This window comes from Anarhichas minor, unplaced genomic scaffold (assembly GCF_050575085.1).
Source record: "Anarhichas minor isolate MPS153535 unplaced genomic scaffold, ASM5057508v1 ptg000031l, whole genome shotgun sequence".
In the NCBI taxonomy this organism is placed as follows: Eukaryota; Metazoa; Chordata; class Actinopteri; order Perciformes; family Anarhichadidae; genus Anarhichas; species Anarhichas minor.
In genome coordinates, this window is record NW_027466477.1 from 2,666,857 (window position 1) to 2,690,631 (window position 23,775).

At 42.1% G+C, this 23,775-nt stretch overlaps 1 protein-coding gene across 1 annotated transcript; it reads left to right on the forward strand.

Moving 5' to 3' along the window:
• The first annotated feature begins 3,805 nt into the window (after positions 1–3,805).
• On the forward strand, positions 3,806–21,936 carry LOC142964716 (NLR family CARD domain-containing protein 3-like). Its single transcript, XM_076105204.1, has 11 exons — positions 3,806–3,926; positions 4,650–4,932; positions 5,423–7,217; positions 7,318–7,491; positions 7,973–8,146; positions 9,351–9,524; positions 11,693–11,866; positions 16,039–16,067; positions 18,123–18,267; positions 21,133–21,306; positions 21,822–21,936. The coding sequence occupies exons 2-11, from the start codon at positions 4,659–4,661 to the stop codon at positions 21,934–21,936; spliced, it is 3,228 nt and encodes a 1,075-aa protein (XP_075961319.1). The 5' UTR covers positions 3,806–3,926; positions 4,650–4,658.
• Positions 21,937–23,775: the final 1,839 nt, after the last annotated feature.

The window sequence follows — 23,775 nt, forward strand, 5'->3', positions numbered from 1 at the left end:
AGCCGAATGCGTCTGTTGTCGTAGTTACGGCAGCTGTTGAAAGCAGGAAGACAACACGTAGCTGTCCTCGTGAATGCCGCATTGTTTAGTTTTGCATTACAATGTCAAACCTTCTCATTTACAGTCTTTGGTCAAAACACACCGGATTCCACGTTGGAGAGTCTTTTGAGGAATCGAGTCCACTCAAGTTTGAAACGTCGCTTTGTTGTTTATGTTGAAACAGGAAGAGAGCTCGTTGCTCTTCCTTTGAAATAATAAAGTTGTTAAAAAAAACACAAACGTCTTTGGAGCCTGTTTTGTGCAAACATGTGTCACGTAGAAGAACCCTGTAGCACAGTTAAAAGAAGAAGACAAATATATATAAATAAATCATATTTACAGGATTCAAACTCATATCATTGTGTGGATTGCGCGTTCACGACGGAGCACTCTGTGTACTTCAGAGCAGTTTAGAAGCTGGTTTCCGAATGCACAAATGGTGCCTTTTTAAAATGACAGTTCAAAACGTCTTTGTCTCGCTGCAAATGAATGAGGCAGATGTTTGTGATGTCGTCATGAGGTGAAGATACACAATGTGGACATAAAGCATGAGAGCAAACAAGGAAAGCTAAAACATAAAATGAAGAATTTAACCAGCCAAGAACACAGATGTCAAACAGTTGAGTTCATTTGAGTTTAATAAGTAGAAGACATAATCACATTTCATTTGACTCACATAGCATCACACTGTGTCATACATGATGGGACTATTTGTGTCCAGCTTATTGACCAGGTTGAATGGTCGTCCTTAAAACTGTATATTGTGTGGAAAGCCGATGGCCTCTCTCTAAACCTCTCTCGGCTCGGTTTCTTCTTGAGTGTGCCCACCACGTATTACATGTTGTGATGCTATGTGGCTCTGCTCTGCTCTGAAGTACTCAGAGTGCTCCGTGGTAAACGTGCAGTGTGGTCACAAGTTGATCTGGTGGCCCTCTGCTCTTAGGAGCGACTGATGACTGTGACTAAAGGAAGGACTCAGTGAAAATTTGACTTGATTTAAGAAAGCATAACACACATTACAATAACCGTCTCCAACACTCAACAACATGAGTCAGCTACAGGTGAGGGAGAGGAAATACAAACACCTCTGATAGGCTGACATCTACCACCTGTTGGACAGGTTTTGACATCACACTGGTTTTATTTTAGACTTGGACTCTGAAGTGATGAGGGTGAGACGGCGTCCTCAGATCAAATGGACACAGACACCAGGACTGACAGGAGGACATGAGCAGCTTCTTCTCTCCAGTGTTTCCTCCACACATGAAGGTGGAACGTGTCTGTAAACTGACCTGAAGTGAGTTCAGCAGGTGAGAATCCTACCAGAGGAATCTGTACATGTTTGATCATCAGGATCACTTTGATCTCTTTGTGTTGTTTCTCTGTTTAACTGGAGAATAGAACGATGTTTCAAAAGATAGATTTGTTATTTGCAGTAGAATTCCTCTCTGAGATAAAGAACAATGATTTTTAGAAATATAATGTTTATGTTTCTCAAGTAGTTTCAACAGAAGTTTGTAATCTGAGTGTCTGAACTGGTCTGACAGGTTGGATCAACCTGAGTTTTTTAAAACTGTTAATTAACTCTGAATGTTCACAACACAACCTGTCACAGGGTGTGGTGGAGGACTCAAATGCAGGCCAGACAGAGTAGCGTGAAGCAGGTATTTAATGAAGAATTAAATCAACACAGGACACAACAGGGGATCCACGGACAAGACAGGAGACGAGGGGGAAAATCCAGCAGAATGAGGCAGGGCAGGCAGACGGGAAAACCGGGAACAAGACGAGCCAAACGGGCGGGTAGACATGAAAATGATCTGGCAAAGAGTGACTGAGAGGCAGGAGTTTAAATAGTGTCTAGAACAGGTGAAGGGAGTTGTGCTGATGAGGAGGGAGTGGCTGACAGGTAGAGTGAGGAGGGTGTGGAGCTACACAAAGACTCACACAGAAGGCAAAGCCTAATTGGGACACAACCATCTTAACAACCCTGACACACACTTGGTGTCACTAGTGGAGTCCTGTTTGCTCAGTTCATGTCTCAACTGTCCCAGAGGACAAAACCTGTCCTAGAGGACCTGTGTGATGGTGTAGTAACAGAGAAAATGCTATAATACCCTGTAAAATGTATGTAGTAGACTGTAAATAAGTCACAACATGTTAGCCGTCTTATGATCCTCCTGTTGTACCTCAGAAAACATCCACAGGCCTGTAATTAATCCTCACATGTGCATTACGCAATCAAGCAATCTCCTTCATACTCTCCTGAGAGAAAGTCATTCCTATACGCATCACTTCCTGTCACAGACCCTCTGCAGCACGCTCTATGTCAAACCCCTCTGGTGCTAACCACAACTATTTACTTACAGTCCCTCTGAACCTCTGCTACCTCCTGCTCCTGACTATCAGCCGCTTCATTTGGGACTTTTAAACATCACATCTCTAAATAATGAGTCGTTTTTATCTCAGTTTTACTTCATTTGAACATCTTGATTTTATAGTAAACTCTAAAGATCCAGTGATCATTGTAATAATCTACAGACCGTCCAGGCCTAACAGTGTTGTTATCAGAGTCACTGTCCCATGTTACATCAGCTGCTGTCACTTATTGTCTGATGAACAGCAGGACAACCTCGGACTACCTCTGAAACCACAGGCACCACTTTCTTCTGTCACTCATCAAGTGTGTTTATGTCTCATTCCATTTATTGAATTAAATTAGCAAAAGCTTCTCTACTTTTTAATTCAGTGTTCTATGTCTCATCTTGAACTCTTCAGTATTTGTTATAATTAAAATAAATACTCAGATGTGAGCATTCTGACGGCATCAAAGACTTTAACTCTTTGAGCGCTGCAGCGCGGTGGTAAAGCCCCCTGAGGTGAACTTGTGCTCTGTGACTTTGAGCTCCATCATTTAAATAGACTGAACACGATGCACACTGCTGATCCACTGATATGCATGTAGAGAGCGTGTCTAAGAGCTTAATGTCATGTCTCTAATGACACTGCTCCAGGATCAGATCCAACATCCAGACTGTCTCCAGTGTCTCATGTGAGCTGCACTTTGTATTTGAAACAGGAGCACTGAGTTTGATCCGAGTCCTTCAGTTTGATGGTCTGTTGGTGATAACATGAGATGTTCACGTTTCTTCTACTTCTTCATCGTCATGTGATCTTCTGCTTATTTGACGGCTTCACACTGATTCTTTAGACTGTAAACTTTTAGAAGCTGCTGCTCAGAAATGTTACAACATGTAGGTTATAAATCAATATAGAAGAATGTGATTGATGAACATGTTTCACCAAATCTTCATTCAAAATAACACTTTTATAAATAAATACATGTAAACGTCACATTGTGTCTCATCAGTGAGACATGCATGTGATCCAAGTTGCTGCTGCTTCATTAAATCTTTCTGAGCTGAGCTGATCTTTATCTCTTTAGATGGTTAGTTAGCATCATCTAGTGGACAGAGAGGAGAACTACATCACCTCACCTGTGATGTGTCTGATTGGCTCGCTGTGAGGACGTGTTATAAAGGAAAGGAAGGACTCAGTGAACACTTGACTTGATTTAAGAAAGCATAACACACATTACAATAACCGTCTCCAACACTCAACAACACAACATGAGTCAGCTACAGGTGAGGGAGAGGAATGAGGAAATACAAACACCTCTGATAGGCTGACATCTACCACCTGTTGGACAGGTTTTGACATCACACTGGTTTTATTTTAGACTTGGACTCTGAAGTGATGAGGGTGTGACGGCGTCCTCGGATCAAATGGACACAGACACCAGGACTGACAGGAGGACATGAGCAGCTTCTTCTCTCCAGTGTTTCCTCCACACATGAAGGTGGAACGTGTCTGTAAACTGACCTGAAGTGAGTTCAGCAGGTGAGAATCCTACCAGAGGAATCTGTACATGTTTGATCATCAGGATCACTTTGATCTCTTTGTGTTGTTTCTCTGTTTAACTGGAGAATAGAACGATGTTTCAAAAGATAGATTTGTTATATGCAGTAGAATTCCTCTCTGAGATAAAGAACAATGATTTTTAGAAATATAATGTTCATGTTTCTCAAGTAGTTTCAACAGAAGTTTGTAATCTGAGTGTCTGAACTGGTCTGACAGGTTGGATCAACCTGAGTTTTTTAAAACTGTTAATTAACACTCTGAATGTTCACAACACAACCATCTTAACAACCCTGACACACACTTGGTGTCACTAGTGGAGTCCTGTTTGCTCAGTTCATGTCTCAACTGTCCCAGAGGACAAAACCCGTCCTAGAGGACCTGTGTGTGTGTGTGATGGTGTAGTAACAGTGGAAATGCTATAATACCCTGTAAAATGTATGTAAGAGACTGTAAATAAGTCACAACATGTTAGCCGTCTTATGATTCTCCTGTTATACCTCAGAAAACATCCACAGGCCTGTAATTAATCCTCACATGTGAATTATGCAATCAAGCAATCTCCTTCATACTCTCCTTTAAGTGGCTGATTGTCAGTAAATATGTACAGCATGATTATTATTCTTTCATCACATGATTTTAAAATGTAAGAATTATAGTATTATGAAACAATATCCTTTGTATCTTGACAGAGAGGACAGATGGAGACACCTAAAGAGGTCCTCTTGGACACTTTGGAGAAGTTAGGAGCCGACAAGTTTAAAAAATTCAAGTGGTTATTGGAGGAGGTCATAGAAGACTTCCCAGCAATCCCAAAGAGTCGACTGGAGAATGCAGACCGGATGGACACAGTGGATCAGATGGTCAACAACTACGGCATAGACAATATTATTAAAGTGACCCAAATAGTTTTAGTGAAGATGTGTGAGAATGATCTAGTGAAGAGTTTATCAAAAACCAGATCAGAACCCAAAGGTAAGTCATGGTATGAACACAAAGATCAAACTTACATCTCACAAAGACTTTAAACGTAAAAAAGCGAGTTGCACCTTGGCTTTCAGAAGAAGCTACCAAACACACGTCCACCGGAGAAAATACATTAAAAATGTCAGAAAAGTCAACGAAACAAAGACAGACAATCCTGTTTTTGTTGCCTCTAATGTTTAGAAGTAGCACACTGGTGTGACTGTAAGATTCTGCTTGGACATCATTAATTCCCTCTGTAATGAAGTAATAAACCTGGTTATTTGGAGACCACAGAGTTCATGCACACATGAAGCACAACATGTCAGTTGATGTTAAATGATACAAAGTGATTTTACAATCATTAACCTCTTCAGAGCCTTTAGTTATCAAATGAGAGAAATAGATTTCATTAATACAGAAATGTGTAAACTTGTTAGAAATGACTCACATTCACTGAAACAACCCCTCATTGATTTTTATCTTTGTTTTATTCATCCAGATATTCTGGAGTGTCAGCAGAAACTCAAATCCAGCTTTCAAAAGAAGTTCCAGAGTGTGTTTGAGGGAATCGCTAAAGCAGGAAACAAAACCCTTCTGAATCAGATCTACACAGAGCTCTACATCACAGAGGGAGGGACTGCAGAGGTCAATGATGAACATGAGGTCAGACAGATTGAAACAGCATTCACCAAACCAGACAGACCAGAAACAACCATCAGACAAGAAGACATCTTTAAAGCCTCACCTGGAGGAGAGGAACCAATCAGAACAGTGATGACAAAGGGAGTGGCTGGCATTGGGAAAACAGTCTTAACACAGAAATTCACACTGGACTGGGCTGAAGGCAAAGCCAACCAGGACATAGAGTTCATCTTTCCATTCACTTTCAGAGAGCTGAATGTGGTGAAAGAGAAAAAGTACAGCTTGGTGGAACTTGTTCATCACTTCTTCAGTGAAACCAAAGAAGCAGGAATCTACAGCTTTGAAGAGTTCCTGGTTCTGTTCATCTTTGACGGTCTGGATGAGTTTCGACTTCCTCTGGAGTTCAACACTGAGATCCTGACTGATGTTACAGAGTCCACCTCAGTAGATGTGCTGCTGACAAACCTCATCAGGGGGAAACTGCTTCCCTCTGCTCGCCTCTGGATAACCACACGACCTGCAGCAGCCAATCAGATCCCTATTGAGTATGTTGACATGGTGACAGAGGTCAGAGGGTTCACCGACCCACAGAAGGAGTACTTCTTCAGGAAGAGATTCAGAGATGAGGAGCAGGCCAGCAGGATCATCTCCCACATCAAGACCTCACGAAGCATCCACATCATGTGCCACATCCCAGTCTTCTGCTGGATCACTGCTGGAGTTCTGGAGAAGGTGTTGAAGACCAGAGAGGGAGGAGAGCTGCCCAAGACCCTGACTGAGCTGTACATCCACTTCCTGGTGGTTCAGTCCAAACAGAAGAAGGTCAAGTATGATGGAGGAGCTGAGACAGATCCACACTGGAGTCCAGAGAGCAAGGAGATGACTGAGTCTCTGGGAAAACTGGCTTTTGATCAGCTGCAGAAAGGCAACCTTATCTTCTATGAATCCGACCTGACAGAGTGTGGCATCGATATCAGAGCAGCCTCAAAGTGCTCAGGAGTGTTCACACAGATCTTTAGGGAGGAGTGTGGACTGTACCAGGACAAGGTGTTCTGTTTCGTCCATCTGACTGTTCAGGAGTTTCTGGCTGCTCTTCATGTCCATCTGACCTTCATCAACTCTGGTGTCAACCTGATGGCAAAAAAACAACCAAGAATCCGTTGGCCTAAAGTGTTGAGAGCAAAACCTAAGCTAACACATCTCTACCAGAGTGCGGTGAACAAGGCCTTACAGAGTCCAAATGGACACCTGGACTTGTTCCTCCGCTTCCTCCTGGGTCTTTCACTGGAGACCAATCAGAAACTCCTACAAGGTCTGCTGACACAGACAGGAAGTAGCTCACAGACCAATCAGGACTCAGTCAAGTACATCAAGAAGAAGATCAGTGAGAATGTGTCTCCAGAGAAAAGCATCAATCTGTTCCACTGTCTGAATGAACTGAATGATGGTTCTCTAGTGGAGGAGATCCAAAAGTCCCTGAGTTCAAGACGTCTCTCCAGAGATAAACTGTCTCCTGCTCACTGGTCAGCTCTGGTCTTCATCTTACTGTCATCACAAAAACATCTGGACGTGTTTGACCTGAAAAAATACTCTGCTTCAGAGAAGGCTCTTCTGAGGCTGCTGCCAGTGATCAAAGCCTCCAACAAAGCTCTGTAGGCAGATACACTACGGATACATTACCATTACTAAATGTGTTTGATATTTGACTTTGATTCAACATTTTGTTTGTATTAATCCCTGTTCCTCCCCTAGGCTGAGTGGCTGTAACCTCTCACAGAGAAGCTGTGGAGCTCTGTCCTCAGTCCTCAGCTCCGAGTCCTCTAGTCTGAAAGACCTGGACCTGAGTTACAACAACCTGCAGAACTCAGGAGTGAAGCTGCTCTCTGCTGGACTGGCGAGTCCGAACTGTACACTTGAAACTCTCAGGTCAGGATCAGGTGATTTACTACAAAGATGATGAAGTGGTCTAAGTGTCGGATCTACTAAGTTCATGGTGGTGTTACCAAAATGTTACTGTGGGATAACAATGTCTACTAGTGTCTCTGCTAATATGCATTTGGAAATAATGGTGTGAACTGAATGGTGAACTGGCCACTATCCTGCTCAGGATCAAAGTGTCGGATGACTTGTCCAACCAACATGAACATCCTTTGGCCCACCTGCTTTCAGGGACCCAGGACGGTTTAAGTCGTGCTTTTAGTTTGTTAGAGCAATCTACTACACTGGAATAACTTATTTTACTGTAATAATGATTTTAAATGTCTTTACAGTGACAGGATTTTCACAAAATGTCTGTTTCCAAAAGAAAATTAAACCAAAATGAAAGCCACTCATGTTTATGATGAAAAATAATTATTCATTGTGTATCGATATAAGAAACTCTGTGTGTTGTTTTGTGTGTTTGCAGTCTGTCAGAGTGTGAGATCACAGAGGAAGGCTGTTCTTCTCTGGGCTCAGCTCTGAAGTCAAACCCCTCCCATCTGAGAAAACTGGATCTGAGTGGAAACAAGCTGGAGGATTCAGGAGTGAAGCTGCTGAGAGGTTTTCTGGAGAGTCCACATTGTAGACTGGAGACTCTGAGGTGGGTTCACTGTCTGCTGCTAGTGCAGCACCTTCATGTTTCATCAATAACTCTATTTGATTTATCTACGTATAGATCCATAAAGTGATACATTTTCTGGTAATATGTTCCACTTCACATCAGCTGCCTCGTTGTCTGCATGTCATCCTCTACAATCATGAAATGTACAACTTGTCTGGCTTCATCCTGCTGTTGGATGGATTACTGAACAGGCCTACCGGGCACAGGCCCAGGGGCCCAAAGTGTCAGGGGCCCCCCTGATCTTTACCTACACAATGTCACTCAAAGAGACACACAAAGACTACTGTGGTAGTGGGCGTGGTCTGTGCTCGGCTGCAGGGGAGAGATCTGTGGGAGTGGTTCAGGCGCCAGTGTAGCCGACTCCGTGTTACTCGCGGGTCCTCAACACACCACACCGTCTTCAGCAGTTAAGGTTTACTCAAAAGTATTTTATTTACAAACTTAAACAAAACTTCACACTGCCGTGTGCTCTCTCCTGCCGCCCGGCTCCTCAGAGCGCACACAGGCCAGTGTGCATCAATCAGTCTGACTCTCGTGGGCTGGTGTTCCTCTTCCTCTCTGTGTCTCACCGGCCACCAGAGCTCCAGCCTGCTACTGCTGAAGAGGAAAGAGGGATAATGAGCAACCGGTTACAGCTGTGCCAATTAACCCTGGCACTGTTCCCCTGAACCACTCCCACAGATCTCTCCCCTACAGCTGAGCACAGACCACACCCACTACCACAACTACAAAGAGACACAAAATGACTACAAAGAGACACTAAAAGTTACTTGAATATACTATACTATACTTGATAAATATACTATACTTGAGACTCAATGTTCATCATTAAAAAAAAGTTTAATTGAATCACACTTAAAGAACCAAACCTTTTTTGATTTATTCGTAAAATAACTAATAAAGTAATTATTTTGTTAACATTTCTGATGCTGACTTTTTCAGAGCATTTGGTATTTTTCAATATATTTTATTAATGATATTTTATTTTCTGATCCGCTCTGAAGAATCTGGATCAATACTGATCAATGATTTTAAATGTCTTTACAGTGACAGGATTTTCACAAAATGTCTGTTTACAAAAGAAGATGAAACCAAAATGAAAGCCACTCATGTTTATGATGAAAATAATGATTCATTGTGTATCGATATAAGAAACTCTGTGTGTTGTTTTGTGTGTTTGCAGTCTGTCAGACTGTGAGATCACAGAGGAAGGCTGTTCTTCTCTGGGCTCAGCTCTGAAGTCAAACCCCTCCCATCTGAGAAAACTGAATCTGAGCTACAACAACCTGGATGATTCAGATGTGAAGCTGCTGAGAGGTTTTCTGGAGAGTCCAGATTGTAGACTGGAGACTCTGAGGTGGGTTCACTGTCTGCTGCTAGTGCAGCACCTTCATGTTTCATCAATAACTCTATTTGATTTATCTACGTATAGATCCATGAAGTGATACATTTTCTGGTAATATGTTCCACTTCACATCAGCTGCCTCGTTGTCTGCATGTCATCCTCTACAATCATGAAATGTACAACTTGTCTGGCTTCATCCTGCTGTTGGATGGATTACTGAACAGGCCTACCGGGGACAGGCCCAGGGGCCCAAAGTGTCAGGGGCCCCCCTGACCTTTACCTACAAAATGTCACTCAAACAGACACAAAAAGACTACTGTGGTAGTGGGCGTGGTCTGTGCTCGGCTGCAGGGGAGAGATCTGTGGGAGTGGTTCAGGTGCCAGTGTAGCCGACTCCGTGTTACTCGCGGGTCCTCAACACACCACACTGTCTTCAGCAGTTAAGGTTTACTCAAACGCATTTCATTTACAACCTTAACCAGTAACATATACACAATATTACATGTCTGAACAAGTGTATCACAAGTTTTACCTGTATTATACTGTAGCACCCCGTTGCCACAGACACCCGGTTCGAAACACCGTAAAGGCACGTACACACAGGAAGCAGTGTTATGAAAATATAAATCTTTTATTTGTACAAATATAACTATGTGGAGTAACCAGTGACAGCTGGTTTAGCGGGCAGGAGGAGTTCACAGACCAGGTGCCAACATAGGCATCAAACAACTTAAAGAAACAAAACAAAAGACCAAGGCAGCGTCCCACTAACTAGAAAAGACATGAAAACGAAAACATAAGTAATCACAAATAACTGCCAATAAAAAGAAAACAAACCCAAAAAGATTGTACTTCAACCCATCGAATGTTCAGCAACCCAGCCACCCCCACTTGGATTCCCCCCAGCTACCATTGGGTGCACTGCTCAGGAAGCTCTAAAAGAACACAAATACAACATTAGATCTTTCTTAAAAGTGTACCCAATTTCCCCAGCACACGAAATACAAAAAGAAAAACCCTTCCACTATAAATATCTTTACCTGAATCAGCCATCCCCCAAACACACGCTGTCCCCTCCGTAACGGATGCCTCTCAGACACTGCGCTACCGACGCAACGTATGCGGCCTCACGCTACGTGTCCGCTTGTTGCGGGAGAGCAAGTAGTTGGACTCGGCACACCCGCTCGTGACGCCGGAGAGAAAGACAAAGAATGCGATTTGCCAGCAGGTGCATCTTTTCAGCTAATCAGGGCCCGTGCACCCCATTACCGGTCCGGCGGACCCAATAGTTTCACCCCATCAGTTCCACTTGGTTACATCACCATCAAAATTATTAAAATAGACCTTGTAGTTTCAGATTTACAGTCTTTTAAGTAAGGGTATGCAATTTTCGAGAAGAGACCTAAAAATAGGGCTAGGCTTTACAAAACTTCACACTGCCGTGTGCTCTCTCCTGCCGCCCGGCTCCTCAGAGCGCACACAGGCCAGTGTGCATCAATCAGTCTGACTCTCGTGGGCTGGTGTTCCTCTTCCTCTTCGTGTCTCACCGGCCACCAGAGCTCCAGCCTGCTACTGCTGAAGAGGAATGAGGGATAATTAACAACCGGTTACAGCTGTGCCAATTAACCCTGGCACTGTTCCCCTGAACCACTCCCACAGATCTCTCCCCTGCAGCTGAGCACAGACCACGCCCACTACCACAACTACAAAGAGACACAAAATGACTACAAAGAGACACAAAAAGACTACAAAGAGACACTAAAAGTTACTTGAATATACTATACTATACTTGATAAATATACTATACTTGAGACTCAATGTTCATCATTAAAAAAAAGTTTAATTGAATCACACTTAAAGAACCAAACCTTTTTTGATTTTTTCGTAAAATGACTAATAAAGTAATTATTTTGTAAACATTTCTGATGCTGACTTTTTCAGAGCATTTGGTATTTTTCAATATATTTTATTAATAATATTTTATTTTCTGATCCGCTCTGAAGAATCTGGATCAATACTGATCAATGATTTTAAATGTCTTTACAGTGACAGGATTTTCACAAAATGTGTTTACAAAAGAAGATGAAACCAAAATGAAAGCCACTCATGTTTATGATGAAAATAATTATTCATTGTGTATCGATATAAGAAACTCTGTGTGTTGTTTTGTGTGTTTGCAGTCTGTCACACTGTGAGATCACAGAGGAAGGCTGTTCTTCTCTGGGCTCAGCTCTGAAGTCAAACCCCTCCCATCTGAGAAAACTGGATCTGAGTGGAAACAACCTGAAGGATTCAGACGTGAAGCTGCTGAGAGGTTTTCTGGAGAGTCCACATTGTAGACTGGAGACTCTGAGGTGGGTTCACTGTCTGCTGCTAGTGCAGCACCTTCATGTTTCATCAATAACTCTATTTGATTTATCTACGTATAGATCCATAAAGTGATACATTTTCTGGTAATATGTTCCACTTCACATCAGCTGCCTCGTTGTCTGCATGTCATCCTCTACAATCATGAAATGTACAACTTGTCTGGCTTCATCCTGCTGTTGGATGGATTACTGAACAGGCCTACCGGGCACAGGCCCAGGGGCCCAAAGTGTCAGGGGCCCCCCTGACCTTTGCCTACGAAATGTCACTCAAAGAGATGTTACAGGTCCCAGGATGAATGAGCCTGATGACAGATTTCATTCCTGAGAAAAACAGGAAATAATAAGACAGGCAAACGTGTGGCTTCTTCGTTCAGCGCCTTCTCAAGCTATTTTATTTCACACTTCACGTGAAAACAATCTCCTGTATATGTTTCTGTTGGGAATAACATAGCCTCAAAAAGGGGGGCAAGAATATGTTGGGAACGTAAAGGAGCGTGTTTGGGTTATCAGCATCTAAGAAACTAAATTCTTGACATCAATAGAATTATTAATGTCAGTAACAATTATTAATGATTATTAATAATAACGGGGCACCACCCTGCGGACAGGGACCAATAACCAAACGATAAAACTAAGTCTCATAATTAGTGTTCACTCACAATGTCAACAGTCTGAGTACTGTTACACATTCAGAGTGAAAGTGAAGGTTTAAGTTCGAGCACAGACCACATATACAGCTATCATCACAATACACATGCACAAAGTAATCACATACAGCTGCTCTTTAAAATATAACAGAGTTTAATACGTTCTAATACTAATGATCTAGTCAATTAATATCTAAACTAACAACTATACATTCATGAGCACACTATCTAAAATCAACAGACTATTGAAAAGAGGAGGGGGAGTGTGTGTGTGTGTGTGTGTGCGTAAGGGGGAGGAGCGAGGGAACAGCTCAGCGACGTATGACGTAGTTGGGACGTGGTGACGTCTCTCATGCGCGAGACTCAAAAATGGCGGATAGCCAACAGGAGACCCGGCGTCTAGTGCCGGTAGCCGTTTAGCACGTAGCTAGATTAGCTCAAAGCTATATGTGTGTGTGTGTGTGTGTGTGTGTGTGTGTGTGTGTGTGTGTGTGTGTTAGTAAAAGAGAAGGGAAAGGAACAAAACAAAATGAAATAAAACAAAAGATTAAGATCCTCCGCACCGCGCGGGAGTACGGAAGATTGCTCTCTCAGCCAGGGGAGCAAGAACCGCGACTCTTTGTCTCAGCCGGCGGTTTTGACCTCCTGAACTGATGAGAAGCAACTTCGACCTCACTGCGGCTGTCTCGACACGAATCACGGTAGCATAGAATACACGGTAACTTCTACACAACACTAGCAATTTCAGGGATCGCCAGTGTCGGTGATCATAAAGCATATACCACGTTATAAAAATGAACAGTACTTTAAGCACACAAACAAGATAAAATACACACAAATGAACTCTCTCTAACTCTGCCCAGACTCTATTTCGCCTTACGGTACGATGCAATCGTGGTAATTGAGGGGGGTTCTTCTGAGGGGTTCTTCTGAGCTTCGTTGGGCCCAGGCAGCGCGGCTGCGGGCCGCGGGAGGTGTTCTCTCGGTAGGAGAGAATCGCTGTCGTCTGGATAAGGGATTTTCGCATCCTTATGTCCGGAGCAAACGAGGCGCTTGGTGGAGAGTAGAAGTTCTCTCTCTCTCTCTGAAGAAGTCTTGCTTCTTCACTTCTGCAGGACTAAAAAGGGGTTCGCTTCGTGGATACAAACAAAGATAAAATAGACAGTTTGGTGAATTCGGCCAGCGAATATAAACTGTTAGACCTAGGTTTTGGTTGAAAAGGGAAACAACGTTGGTGTGCTCCCTAGCTCGACGGAGGTCGAAGGGAAAAAGCCTTGAGGTGGGGGCTGCAGGTAGTTTTGTAGAACAGTGGCTGAACCACAGGGGTCCTGGGGTGTCTTGGCCCTCGGCCAATTAGATTGCAGCGCTGCTTTCAGGTAACTTCGGGGAAGCATTGTTTTTGGGGGGAGGAAACTCACACCCTAATGTGAATTTCTTCAGAGCTGGGGGTTTTGTGCTCAAACTACAATCAGGATGAAACCTTTGCTTGCAAAAGGGAAGGCCTGACTCTCTCTCTTTGTTCCACAGCACATGTCGAAGCCATATAGTCAGATCCCAACATTTCTCCATTTCAACATGACAAAACACAGGAAAAATACAGTAAATTGTCCTAAACAAAATAATCAAAGTTTACATTACTATTAATTAATTAGTGCTGGGCAAGTTAATGCGTCAATTGCATGTTAACGCATTCATTAATTAACGCCGACAATTATTTTATCGCGCGTTAATGCATTTTTTAAAATTTATTATAATTTTTTTTTTTTTTTAAATTGAAAGACAAGAGACAATACATAGACATAACAACAAGAGGATGACAAGAACAGTGGGATAAAAGCCAGCAAACATCCTATAGTCAGTAATTTTAGTGCACCTATATGCTTAAATTCACGGTAAACGCATTCAAACGGCACAGATCGGGAGCGAGCGAAGGACTTTGAAAGTTAGCGGAAAGATTAACGTGAGACAACATCCGGTTTCTTCAGACGAACATCCGGTTTTCAGAATAAGATGCCAACAAAGTATGAATTATATTCACATTAAGTATAAAACATGCTACCTGCATCTCGTGAACCAAATGTTATTGCCCTTTTGTTCATATAGCAGTACTTTTAAAATAAAAGTGCGCAATACACTACTTTTGAATTCATTATTGAACTTTGCCATAACAATGGGATTAATCGCGATTAAATATTGTAATCGTTGCCCAGCACTACTATTAATACATTAACAAGTTCCATTACTATGTTTGATCAACATATCTGTTGTCATTCGGGATAAAACCCTTCCTAACTGCACTTTGGCAATGTGCCCACAGCCACTGTGGCGTACGTGAGGAAGACACCATTCCAAATGGCGGCGCTACGTCACCAGTACAGCAAATCGCTAACAAACATTCCCAACAGTTATATACATATTACAGTCACATTAATTAACCCTAACCCTAACCACAACATAAAGAGTCGATTAATTTCATTATAAAGAAAAAGTATAATGTGTAGGAGCCAGATAAAAACAAGGGATGTAATACAGGGCTACTATCAGCTTAGCTAGCACTCAACAGTCAGTCTTAACTCACGTAGCTACCAAACAACTACATAAAAACACAAAATACTCAATAAAATGTTAAGTACACATTGGTCCCCAATTCATATGTTATCTTTGGTGCACTTTACATGTTACTAACTGGAGAAAAACAGGAAATAATAAGACAGGCAAACGTGTGGCTTCTTCGTTCAGCGTCTTCTCAAGCTATGAGGAGATGCTGAACGCGCACATACAAATCTCGGGTCACGAGGCGGAACCACAGCGCTGCACTGCCACCTACTGGGCATAGATAGAAATACACTTCTACAGGAAGTTTTATTATGATTGGCAAATCACAGAAATTCATTTAAATATCATGAATCAAATAATCATAAAATAACAAAAATGTGACCATACATTTTGTGTCACAGAGACATAAAAATACTACAGAGACAAAAAAAAGTTACTTGAATATACTATATAAACTATACTTGAGTGATTCAATGTTCACTGGGAAATGTAATTTAATCACACGAAAATAACTAAACTTTTTTTTTTTTTGGAAAATAACTATTAAAGTAATATTTAAAAAAACAAAACATTTCTGATAACTTTCTTTCAAAACATTTGGCTTTTTTTTTTACTTTTTTTTTTCTGATCCGCTCTTTAGAATCTGGATCAATACTCTTCAATACATTTTGTAACAGATGTCTCAAAGTTCTATAAAGCATCATCCATTTCACATCTTTCATCAACCTGTTGTGCTCCAGGTTCATTTGAACATTTGCTTTGTGATCAGTTTGTCCTGAAAGTTAATATTATATTTGAAACAAGTCATGAATTCTCCTGACTTAAGCTGCTTTTACACGTCTGCTACCATGCTGCAAGAAACCCTTGTGAAGTTGAGTTACACATTTAAAAGCTGAACACATCTGATTGGATTATGAACAGATTGTTTCTCTTCATCATTTCTTCTTTATGCAGATTGAGTCACTGCAGTTTGTCAGAGGTCAGCTGTTCTTCTCTGCTCTCAGCTCTGAAGTCTGAAGTGCTCTGAAGTGATCTACTGCATACAAGTTCATGGTGGTGTTACCAACATGTTACTGTGGGATAACAATGTCTACTCGTGTCTCTACTAATATGCGTTTGGAAATAATGGTGTAAACATAATGGTGAACTGGTCACTATCCTGCTCCGGATCAAAGTGTTGGATGGCTCGTCCAACCAACATGAACATCCTTTGGCCCACCTGCTTTCAGGGAACCAGGACGGTTTAAGTCGTGCTTTTAGTTTGTTAGAGCGATCTACTACACTGGAATAACTTGTAGCCCACCTTCTCAGTTATATTGTAGTTCAGGGTCTTCATGTCATACCCCTGTTGCATGGGAGGTGAATTGGAGAGGGTCTATTTGTAGGGTCTATATCTAATTGGGGCGACTGTGGCTAAGTGGATAGCAGGGCCGTCCTTCAATCAGAGGGTCGGCGGTTCGATCCCCGGCTCCGGCTCTGCTAGTCGCATGTTGATGTGTCCTTGAGCAAGACACTTAACCCCAAAATTGCTCCCGTAGCTGTGCCTACGGTCTAGAAATGTGATAGAATCTGAATTGTAAGTCGCTTTGGACTTACAATCGCTTTACAGTCGCTTTATCTGTAAGTCGCAGATAAAAGCGTCTGCTAAATGACTGTAATGTAATGTAATGTCTACAATAGCCCCATTTAAGTGAATGACTGTGACTAAGGTGCAGAGAGGCCTGGTTAGCTGATGATACAGCTATACTGACCTGTGAGTTCAAACTCCCATGCATTCACATGTAGCCCTGTTTAGGCCTTACTTTCTATGTTGACATGCATTACTTTAATACATGAATATTTAAACAGTCAACATTTATTATAACACCAAAATTGTGACCAACAGAAAAATAAAAGACAATAATAGTACCCGGGATTTGATAGTCAGTGTGATGGTACCATGACGTTGGCGCGCTTGTTGGAGCTCATTTGAATCAAGGAAAAGTTGTGTTCAGTACTCACTGTTCCTCGGTTACTCAGAGAGCGCTAGATAACAGACTTGGTAAACCCTGTGTCCAGCAGGAGGCGCTGTGATGAGAGGAACATCTGTCCTGTGTCTCTGTCCCTCGGTTGCATCGCAGTCCTGAGCACATCTACTGCAGCAGCTTGTGGCAGCACTCGACACACACTAGCCAGAGATTCACAAACCCCAATGAGTTCCCTATGTTGCTACTACAAAGGTCCATGTCATTATATGTTTATCTCACAGACTCACTCACACACTCGGTGCAAAACAAACGGGTTTTCCCGCGCGCGCGCCGGCTCTCTTCTCCCAGCTAGCGAAGCCGCTAGCTTGTTAGCAGCTAAGTCCAGATGCAGCGATGACCTCAGCGCCACTTAAAAGTTTTACCGACCCACCCGGCTTCCAGCACGGCTCACTTTCTGGTATTATTGGACCATACACGGCTACAAAATACTCCGGTTTTAACTCGATCAACTAAGAACAATAACACACATTTTCTGAACTTATAACTAGTGCTACATCTCTCTCTATCTTCACCCGCTTTCCCTCTTTTTCTCTCTCTTTCTCCGCGCTCTCCGGTCGTTAGTCCCGCCCCTCTAAGAACCCGGTAGGTTACCAAAAAGTCTCATCTGACTCTCCTGATTGGCTGGAAACACATTGACACCTGACCAACCAATACGGTAAGGACACGAGAGGTTCACGGGTAACTCGAACTGTAGGACACTTAAGTACTTTTCCAAATTATATTTCTCTGCCTATGAACACAAATGCAAATGTACTGTTTTACAGACATTTCAAGGAACACATGTAAACAAATTAGCAGGGTGCTACACTTATTTCACTGTAATAATGATTTTAAATGTCTTTACAGTGACATGATTTTCACAAAATGTCTGTTTACATAAGAAGATGAAACCAAAATGAAAGCCACTCATGTTTATGATGAAAATAATGATTCATTGTGTATCGATATAAGAAACTCTGTGTGTTGTTTTGTGTGTTTGCAGTCTGTCACACTGTAAGATCACAAAGGAAGGCTGTTCTTCTCTGGACTCAGCTCTGAAGTCAAACCCCTCCCATCTGAGAAAACTGAATCTGAGCTTCAACAACCTGAAGGATTCAGGAGTGAAGCTGCTGAGTGGTTTTCTGGAGAGTCCACATTGTAGACTGGAGACTCTGAGGTGGGTTCACTGTCTGCTGCTAGTGCAGCACCTTCATGTTTCATCAATAACTCTATTTGATTTATCTACGTATAGATCCATAAAGTGATACATTTTCTGGTAATATGTTCCACTTCACATCAGCTGCCTCGTTGTCTGCATGTCATCCTCTACAATCATGAAATGTACAACTTGTCTGGCTTCATCCTGCTGTTGGATGGATTACTGAACAGGCCTACCGGGCACAGGCCCAGGGGCCCAAAGTGTCAGGGGCCCCCCTGACCTTTACCTACACAATGTCACTCAAAGAGACACAAAAAGGCCACAAGGAGACATTAAAAGAATTTTGTCGTGTTTTTTTTCCTCGTTGATGAGCCGCTTCTTTGACTTTACCTAACGGCGGGCTCAGTAACTGTTCTCTATCTGACTCGTGGTGAGACACCACAGGATCTCACTATTAGGAACTCAGTAACGAACACCCACAGAACACAAGAGAGATTGGATTTTCTTCAGTTCACGCTGATTTATTTGCATCACAAAGTATACAAGTAAACCGAGCTGTCAACTAACTTCACAATAGCATTGTTCATTATTTATACCTCCATTCTACCCTAAGTCCCCCCCCCCCTCCCCCCCTTTGGAGATGTCCTCCTCCTCCTCTGAACTCTCACCTAGACAAGTTACACTGTGTCCCTCAGACAAGTCATAACAGAGGGTTTTTTGATAAACCACCATCTCCTTCCCAACTCGTCTTCTTCTGATTTTGCTTCTGGCCGCCCGTCACAGCGACTGGCTCCCGTTCTTCCCCTGCATTAGAAATCTTGCCCTCCTTGTCTATCTACGTCATCCCCCCTCTATCTTCACCCGGGCTCCAAGGCCGCTATACTAGACTCCAGGGGCGTTTCTAGGATTCAAAGAAAGGGGGGGCTTAGCCCCAAGGGGAGTGGCATGTTTGCGTGCGGCAATTTTTTTTGGGGCCAATTTGGGGCCGCGGATATCCATTGTTTCAGACAGTTCATAGATTGGTTCAATCCTAGTGCCCGGGGTTTATATCGTTAAGTATGATGATATTCACAGTTTTCAAATTTAACTGGATGGATTATAAATAATACATTGAAATACATAAATAGATGTTCTTCTGTTTTCAAGTACAATAAGGGCTGGAATAAAGAATAACTGACATAACAGAAAGCTTTTCAAAAATTAAAATTTAAAATAAAGTACTTCATTTAAAAAAAAATAATTTCACTAAATTGTCCTGCAGCTTTAAATTCAGTTCATTCAGGTGTGAAGTGATGTCAATCGAAAGCCACAATATTATATTTTTGTCATCTAAAAAGATAAATTAGTGAGCATGGACTTGCTCTGTGGTTATTAAACCACTTGTTTCAGCTCTATTCTCTCTGTTAACATCCTTGTTGAACAGTGAATTCATGTGTTAGGATTCTGATCATATTGGGCTCTTAAGTTTATTTTCTGTGACTTCATTTCAGATGTGAGAGAATACGTTTGTTCAAAAGAGTTGTGCTTTGCCTCGTAGTGCGCTTCATTTGCCGCTTTTATCAATAGTTACGGTTTCTGAACATATGAAACATGCTGGTTTTAACTGCCTGTGGGAAGAATTAACATAGAAGAGTCTGTTCATTTTTGCTTATAGATTCTATTCTCTCTGAACACGTTTCTCTTTTTGGAGAACGTTAAGTTAGATAACTTCTTCGATCAACGCAATTTTCCTGCTCTTCTTTCTCTCTCCTTGTCTCTGCCCCGTGTGTCACGTTGTGTGTAAACCTCGCTCGAGTCAGGAAACTTGTCAGACTACCCATATTTGATTGGCTGAGCTGCATCACGTGATGTGATTTAAAACGCAGTGGTCGGTGTGTTTCCTGCACCGCTGAACAAGTGCCGTAACGGCTGAATAACAAGCGCCGGTTAAAGTGTCAATCCACTGCCTGATGTGTATATTTCCAAATTATCTATATGTTTTAGGTACTGGGTCGACGCGGTCTGCCAGTTGAGGATCCCTGGGCTTTATGATTGTAATTTGAAGGGGTAGAAAACATACAAACCAGAACGCACGCACATATGTAGCATGTTAGAGTTATACAGTAAATGACTTGTCCATGTGAGAAACAATAGTTTAATTTAATGACATCAACAAAATAAAAATAAAAATACATATATTTTTTTTTAATAATGCCAAATTATATGGGGGGGCTTAAGAACATTTCAGGGGAGCTTCAGCCCCCCTAAAAAGAAAGCATTAGCTGTTTTGTGAGATCATATTTCTCAGATAGCAAGCTGTAATAATCAACATCAGTATTACACAGAAATGTCACTTTCAAAGTCCTGCTCATCAACGGGAGGAAAACAGTCGAGCATTGGAAACAAGTCAGATGTTGCAGGATCGAGAAATCCCTGCTGAAACTAGACAAAAATTTAAATTATGAAATAATAACCCAACAAAATAATAATAAAATAACAACCCAACAAAATAATAATAAAGTAAAATAAATAAAAGTTTGAAATAAATATCCCACAATAATAACCCAACGAAACACAATGGTGAACTGGTCACTATCCTGCTCGGGATCAAAGTGTTGGATGACTTGTCCAACCAACATGAACATCCTTTGGCCCACCTGCTTTCAGGGAACCAGGACGGTTTAAGTCGTGCGTTCAGTTTGTTAGAGCAATCTACTACACTGGAATAACTTATTTTACTGTAATGATGATTTTAAATGTCTTTACAGTGACAGGATTTTCACAAAATGTCTGTTTACAAAAGAAGAAGAAACCAAAATGAAAGCCACTCATGTTTATGATGAAAATAATGATTCATTGTGTATCGATATAAGAAACTCTGTGTGATGTTTTGTGTGTTTGCAGTCTGTCACACTGTGAGATCACAGAGGAAGGCTGTTCTTCTCTGGGCTCAGCTCTGAAGTCAAACCCCTCCCATCTGAGAAAACTGGATCTGAGCTACAACAACCTGAAGGATTCAGGAGTGAAGCTGCTGAGTGGTTTTCTGGAGAGTCCACATTGTAGACTGCAGACTCTGAGGTGGGTTCACTGTCTGCTGCTAGTGCAGCACCTTCATGTTTCATCAATAACTCTATTTGATTTATCTACGTATAGATCCATAAAGTGATACATTTTCTGGTAATATGTTCCACTTCACATCAGCTGCCTCGTTGTCTGCATGTCATCCTCTACAATCATGAAATGTACAACTTGTCTGGCTTCATCCTGCTGTTGGATGGATTACTGAACAGGCCTACCGGGCACAGGCCCAGGGGCCCAAAGTGTCAGGGGCCCCCCTGACCTTTACCTACACAATGTCACTCAAAGAGACACAAAAAGACTACTGTGATAGTGGGCGTGGTCTGTGCTCGGCTGCAGGGGAGAGATCTGTGGGAGTGGTTCAGGTGCCAGTGTAGCCGACTCCGTGTTACTCGCGGGTCCTCAACACACCACACCGTCTTCAGCAGTTAAGGTTTACTCAAAAGTATTTTGTTTACAAACTTAAACAAAACTTCACACTGCCGTGTGCTCTCTCCTGCCGCCCGGCTCCTCAGAGCGCACACAGGCCAGTGTGCATCAATCAGTCTGACTCTCGTGGGCTGGTGTTCCTCTTCCTCTTTGTCTCACCGGCCACCAGAGCTCCAGCCTGCTACTGCTGAAGACGAATGAGGGATAATGAGCAACCGGTTACAGCTGTGCCAATTAACCCTGGCACTGTTCCCCTGAACCACTCCCACAGATCTCTTCCCTGCAGCTGAGCACAGACCACGCCCACTACCACAACTACAAAGAGACACTAAAAGACAAAACGTTACTTGAATATACTATACTATACTTGATAAATATACTATGTATACTATACTTGAGAGACTCAATGTTCATCATGAAAAAAAGAGTTTAATTAAATCACTCTTAAAGAATCAAACCTTTTTGAATTTTTAGGAAAATAACCGCTAAAGACATTTTTTTTTAACATTTCTGATGCTGACTTTTTCAGAGCATTTGGTATTTTTCAATATATTTTATGAATACTATTTTATTTTCTGATCCGCTCTGAAGAATCTGGATCAATACTGATCAATGATTTTAAATGTCTTTACAGTGACAGGATTTTCACAAAATGTCTGTTTACAAAAGAAGATGAAACCAAAATGAAAGCCACTCATGTTTATGATGAAAATAATGATTCATTGTGTATCGATATAAGAAACTCTGTGTGTTGTTTTGTGTGTTTGCAGGCTGTCATACTGTAAGATCACAGAGGAAGGCTGTTCTTCTCTGGGCTCAGCTCTGAAGTCAAACCCCTCCCATCTGAGAAAACTGGATCTGAGTTTAAACAACCTGAAGGATTCAGGAGTGAAGCTGCTGAGAGGTTTTCTGGAGAGTCCACATTGTAGACTGGAGACTCTGAGGTGGGTTCACTGTCTGCTGCTAGTGCAGCACCTTCATGTTTCATCAATAACTCTATTTGATTTATCTACGTATAGATCCATAAAGTGATACATTTTCTGGTAATATGTTCCACTTCACATCAGCTGCCTCGTTGTCTGCATGTCATCCTCTACAATCATGAAATGTACAACTTGTCTGGCTTCATCCTGCTGTTGGATGGATTACTGAACAGGCCTACCGGGCACAGGCCCAGGGGCCCAAAGTGTCAGGGGCCCCCTGATCTTTACCTACAAAATGTCACTCAAAGAGACACAAAAAGACTACTGTTGGTTTTTTCCTCGTTGATGAGCCGCTTCTTTGACTTTACCTAACGGCTGGGCTCAGTAACTGTTATCTATCTGACTCGTGGTGAGACACCACAGGATCTCACTATTTGGAACTCAGTGTTGGGAACGTAAAGGAGCGTGTTTGGTTATCAGCAAATATGAAACTAAATTATCAACATCAATGGAGTTATTAATATCAATAAGTTAATTAGTAATTACTAATAAGAACGGGGCACCACCCTGCGGACAGGGACCAATAACCAAACTATAAACTAAGTCTCATAATTAGTGTTCACTCACGATATTAACAGTCTGAATACTATTACACGTTTGGAGTGCGAGTGAAGGGTTAAGTTCGAGCACAGGCCACTACATCCAGTTATTACACACCTATGCACAAGTAATCACAGACGACTGCTCTTTAAAATATAACAGAGTTTATTAAATCAAAATAATAAATGATCAAATCAAGTAATATCACAATCAACAAACGCTATCATACAATTATATGTCTAATACCTAAAGTCAAATGAATAACGTGGGGTAAGGATATGTCTATCGATGTGTGTGTGTGTGTGTGTGTGTGTGGAAAGAAAGGGGGGGGGGGCTACTCAACAGTGATGGTGGGTAATCTCAATAGGGGGGGTGTGAGCCTACAGGCCAAGATGGCGAGTCTACAGACAGGCGACCAAAATGGCGCAGAGGTGGCTGCTATAACCACGTGGGACGGCGTACCATGTGGGTTGGGGTCAGAGATTACGTAATCACGAGTCTGAGAGGTTCACCCAAA

Bases quoted from the DNA above. Each gene is read 5' to 3' on its own strand.
- LOC142964716 (XM_076105204.1), top strand. From the start codon at position 4,659: ATGGAGACACCTAAAGAGGTCCTCTTGGACACTTTGGAGAAGTTAGGA. The intron at 7,218-7,317 runs GTAGGCAGATAC...TTCCTCCCCTAG, and splicing joins AAAGCCTCCAACAAAGCTCT to GCTGAGTGGCTGTAACCTCT. The intron at 11,867-16,038 runs GTGGGTTCACTG...TTCTTTATGCAG, and splicing joins TGTAGACTGGAGACTCTGAG to ATTGAGTCACTGCAGTTTGT.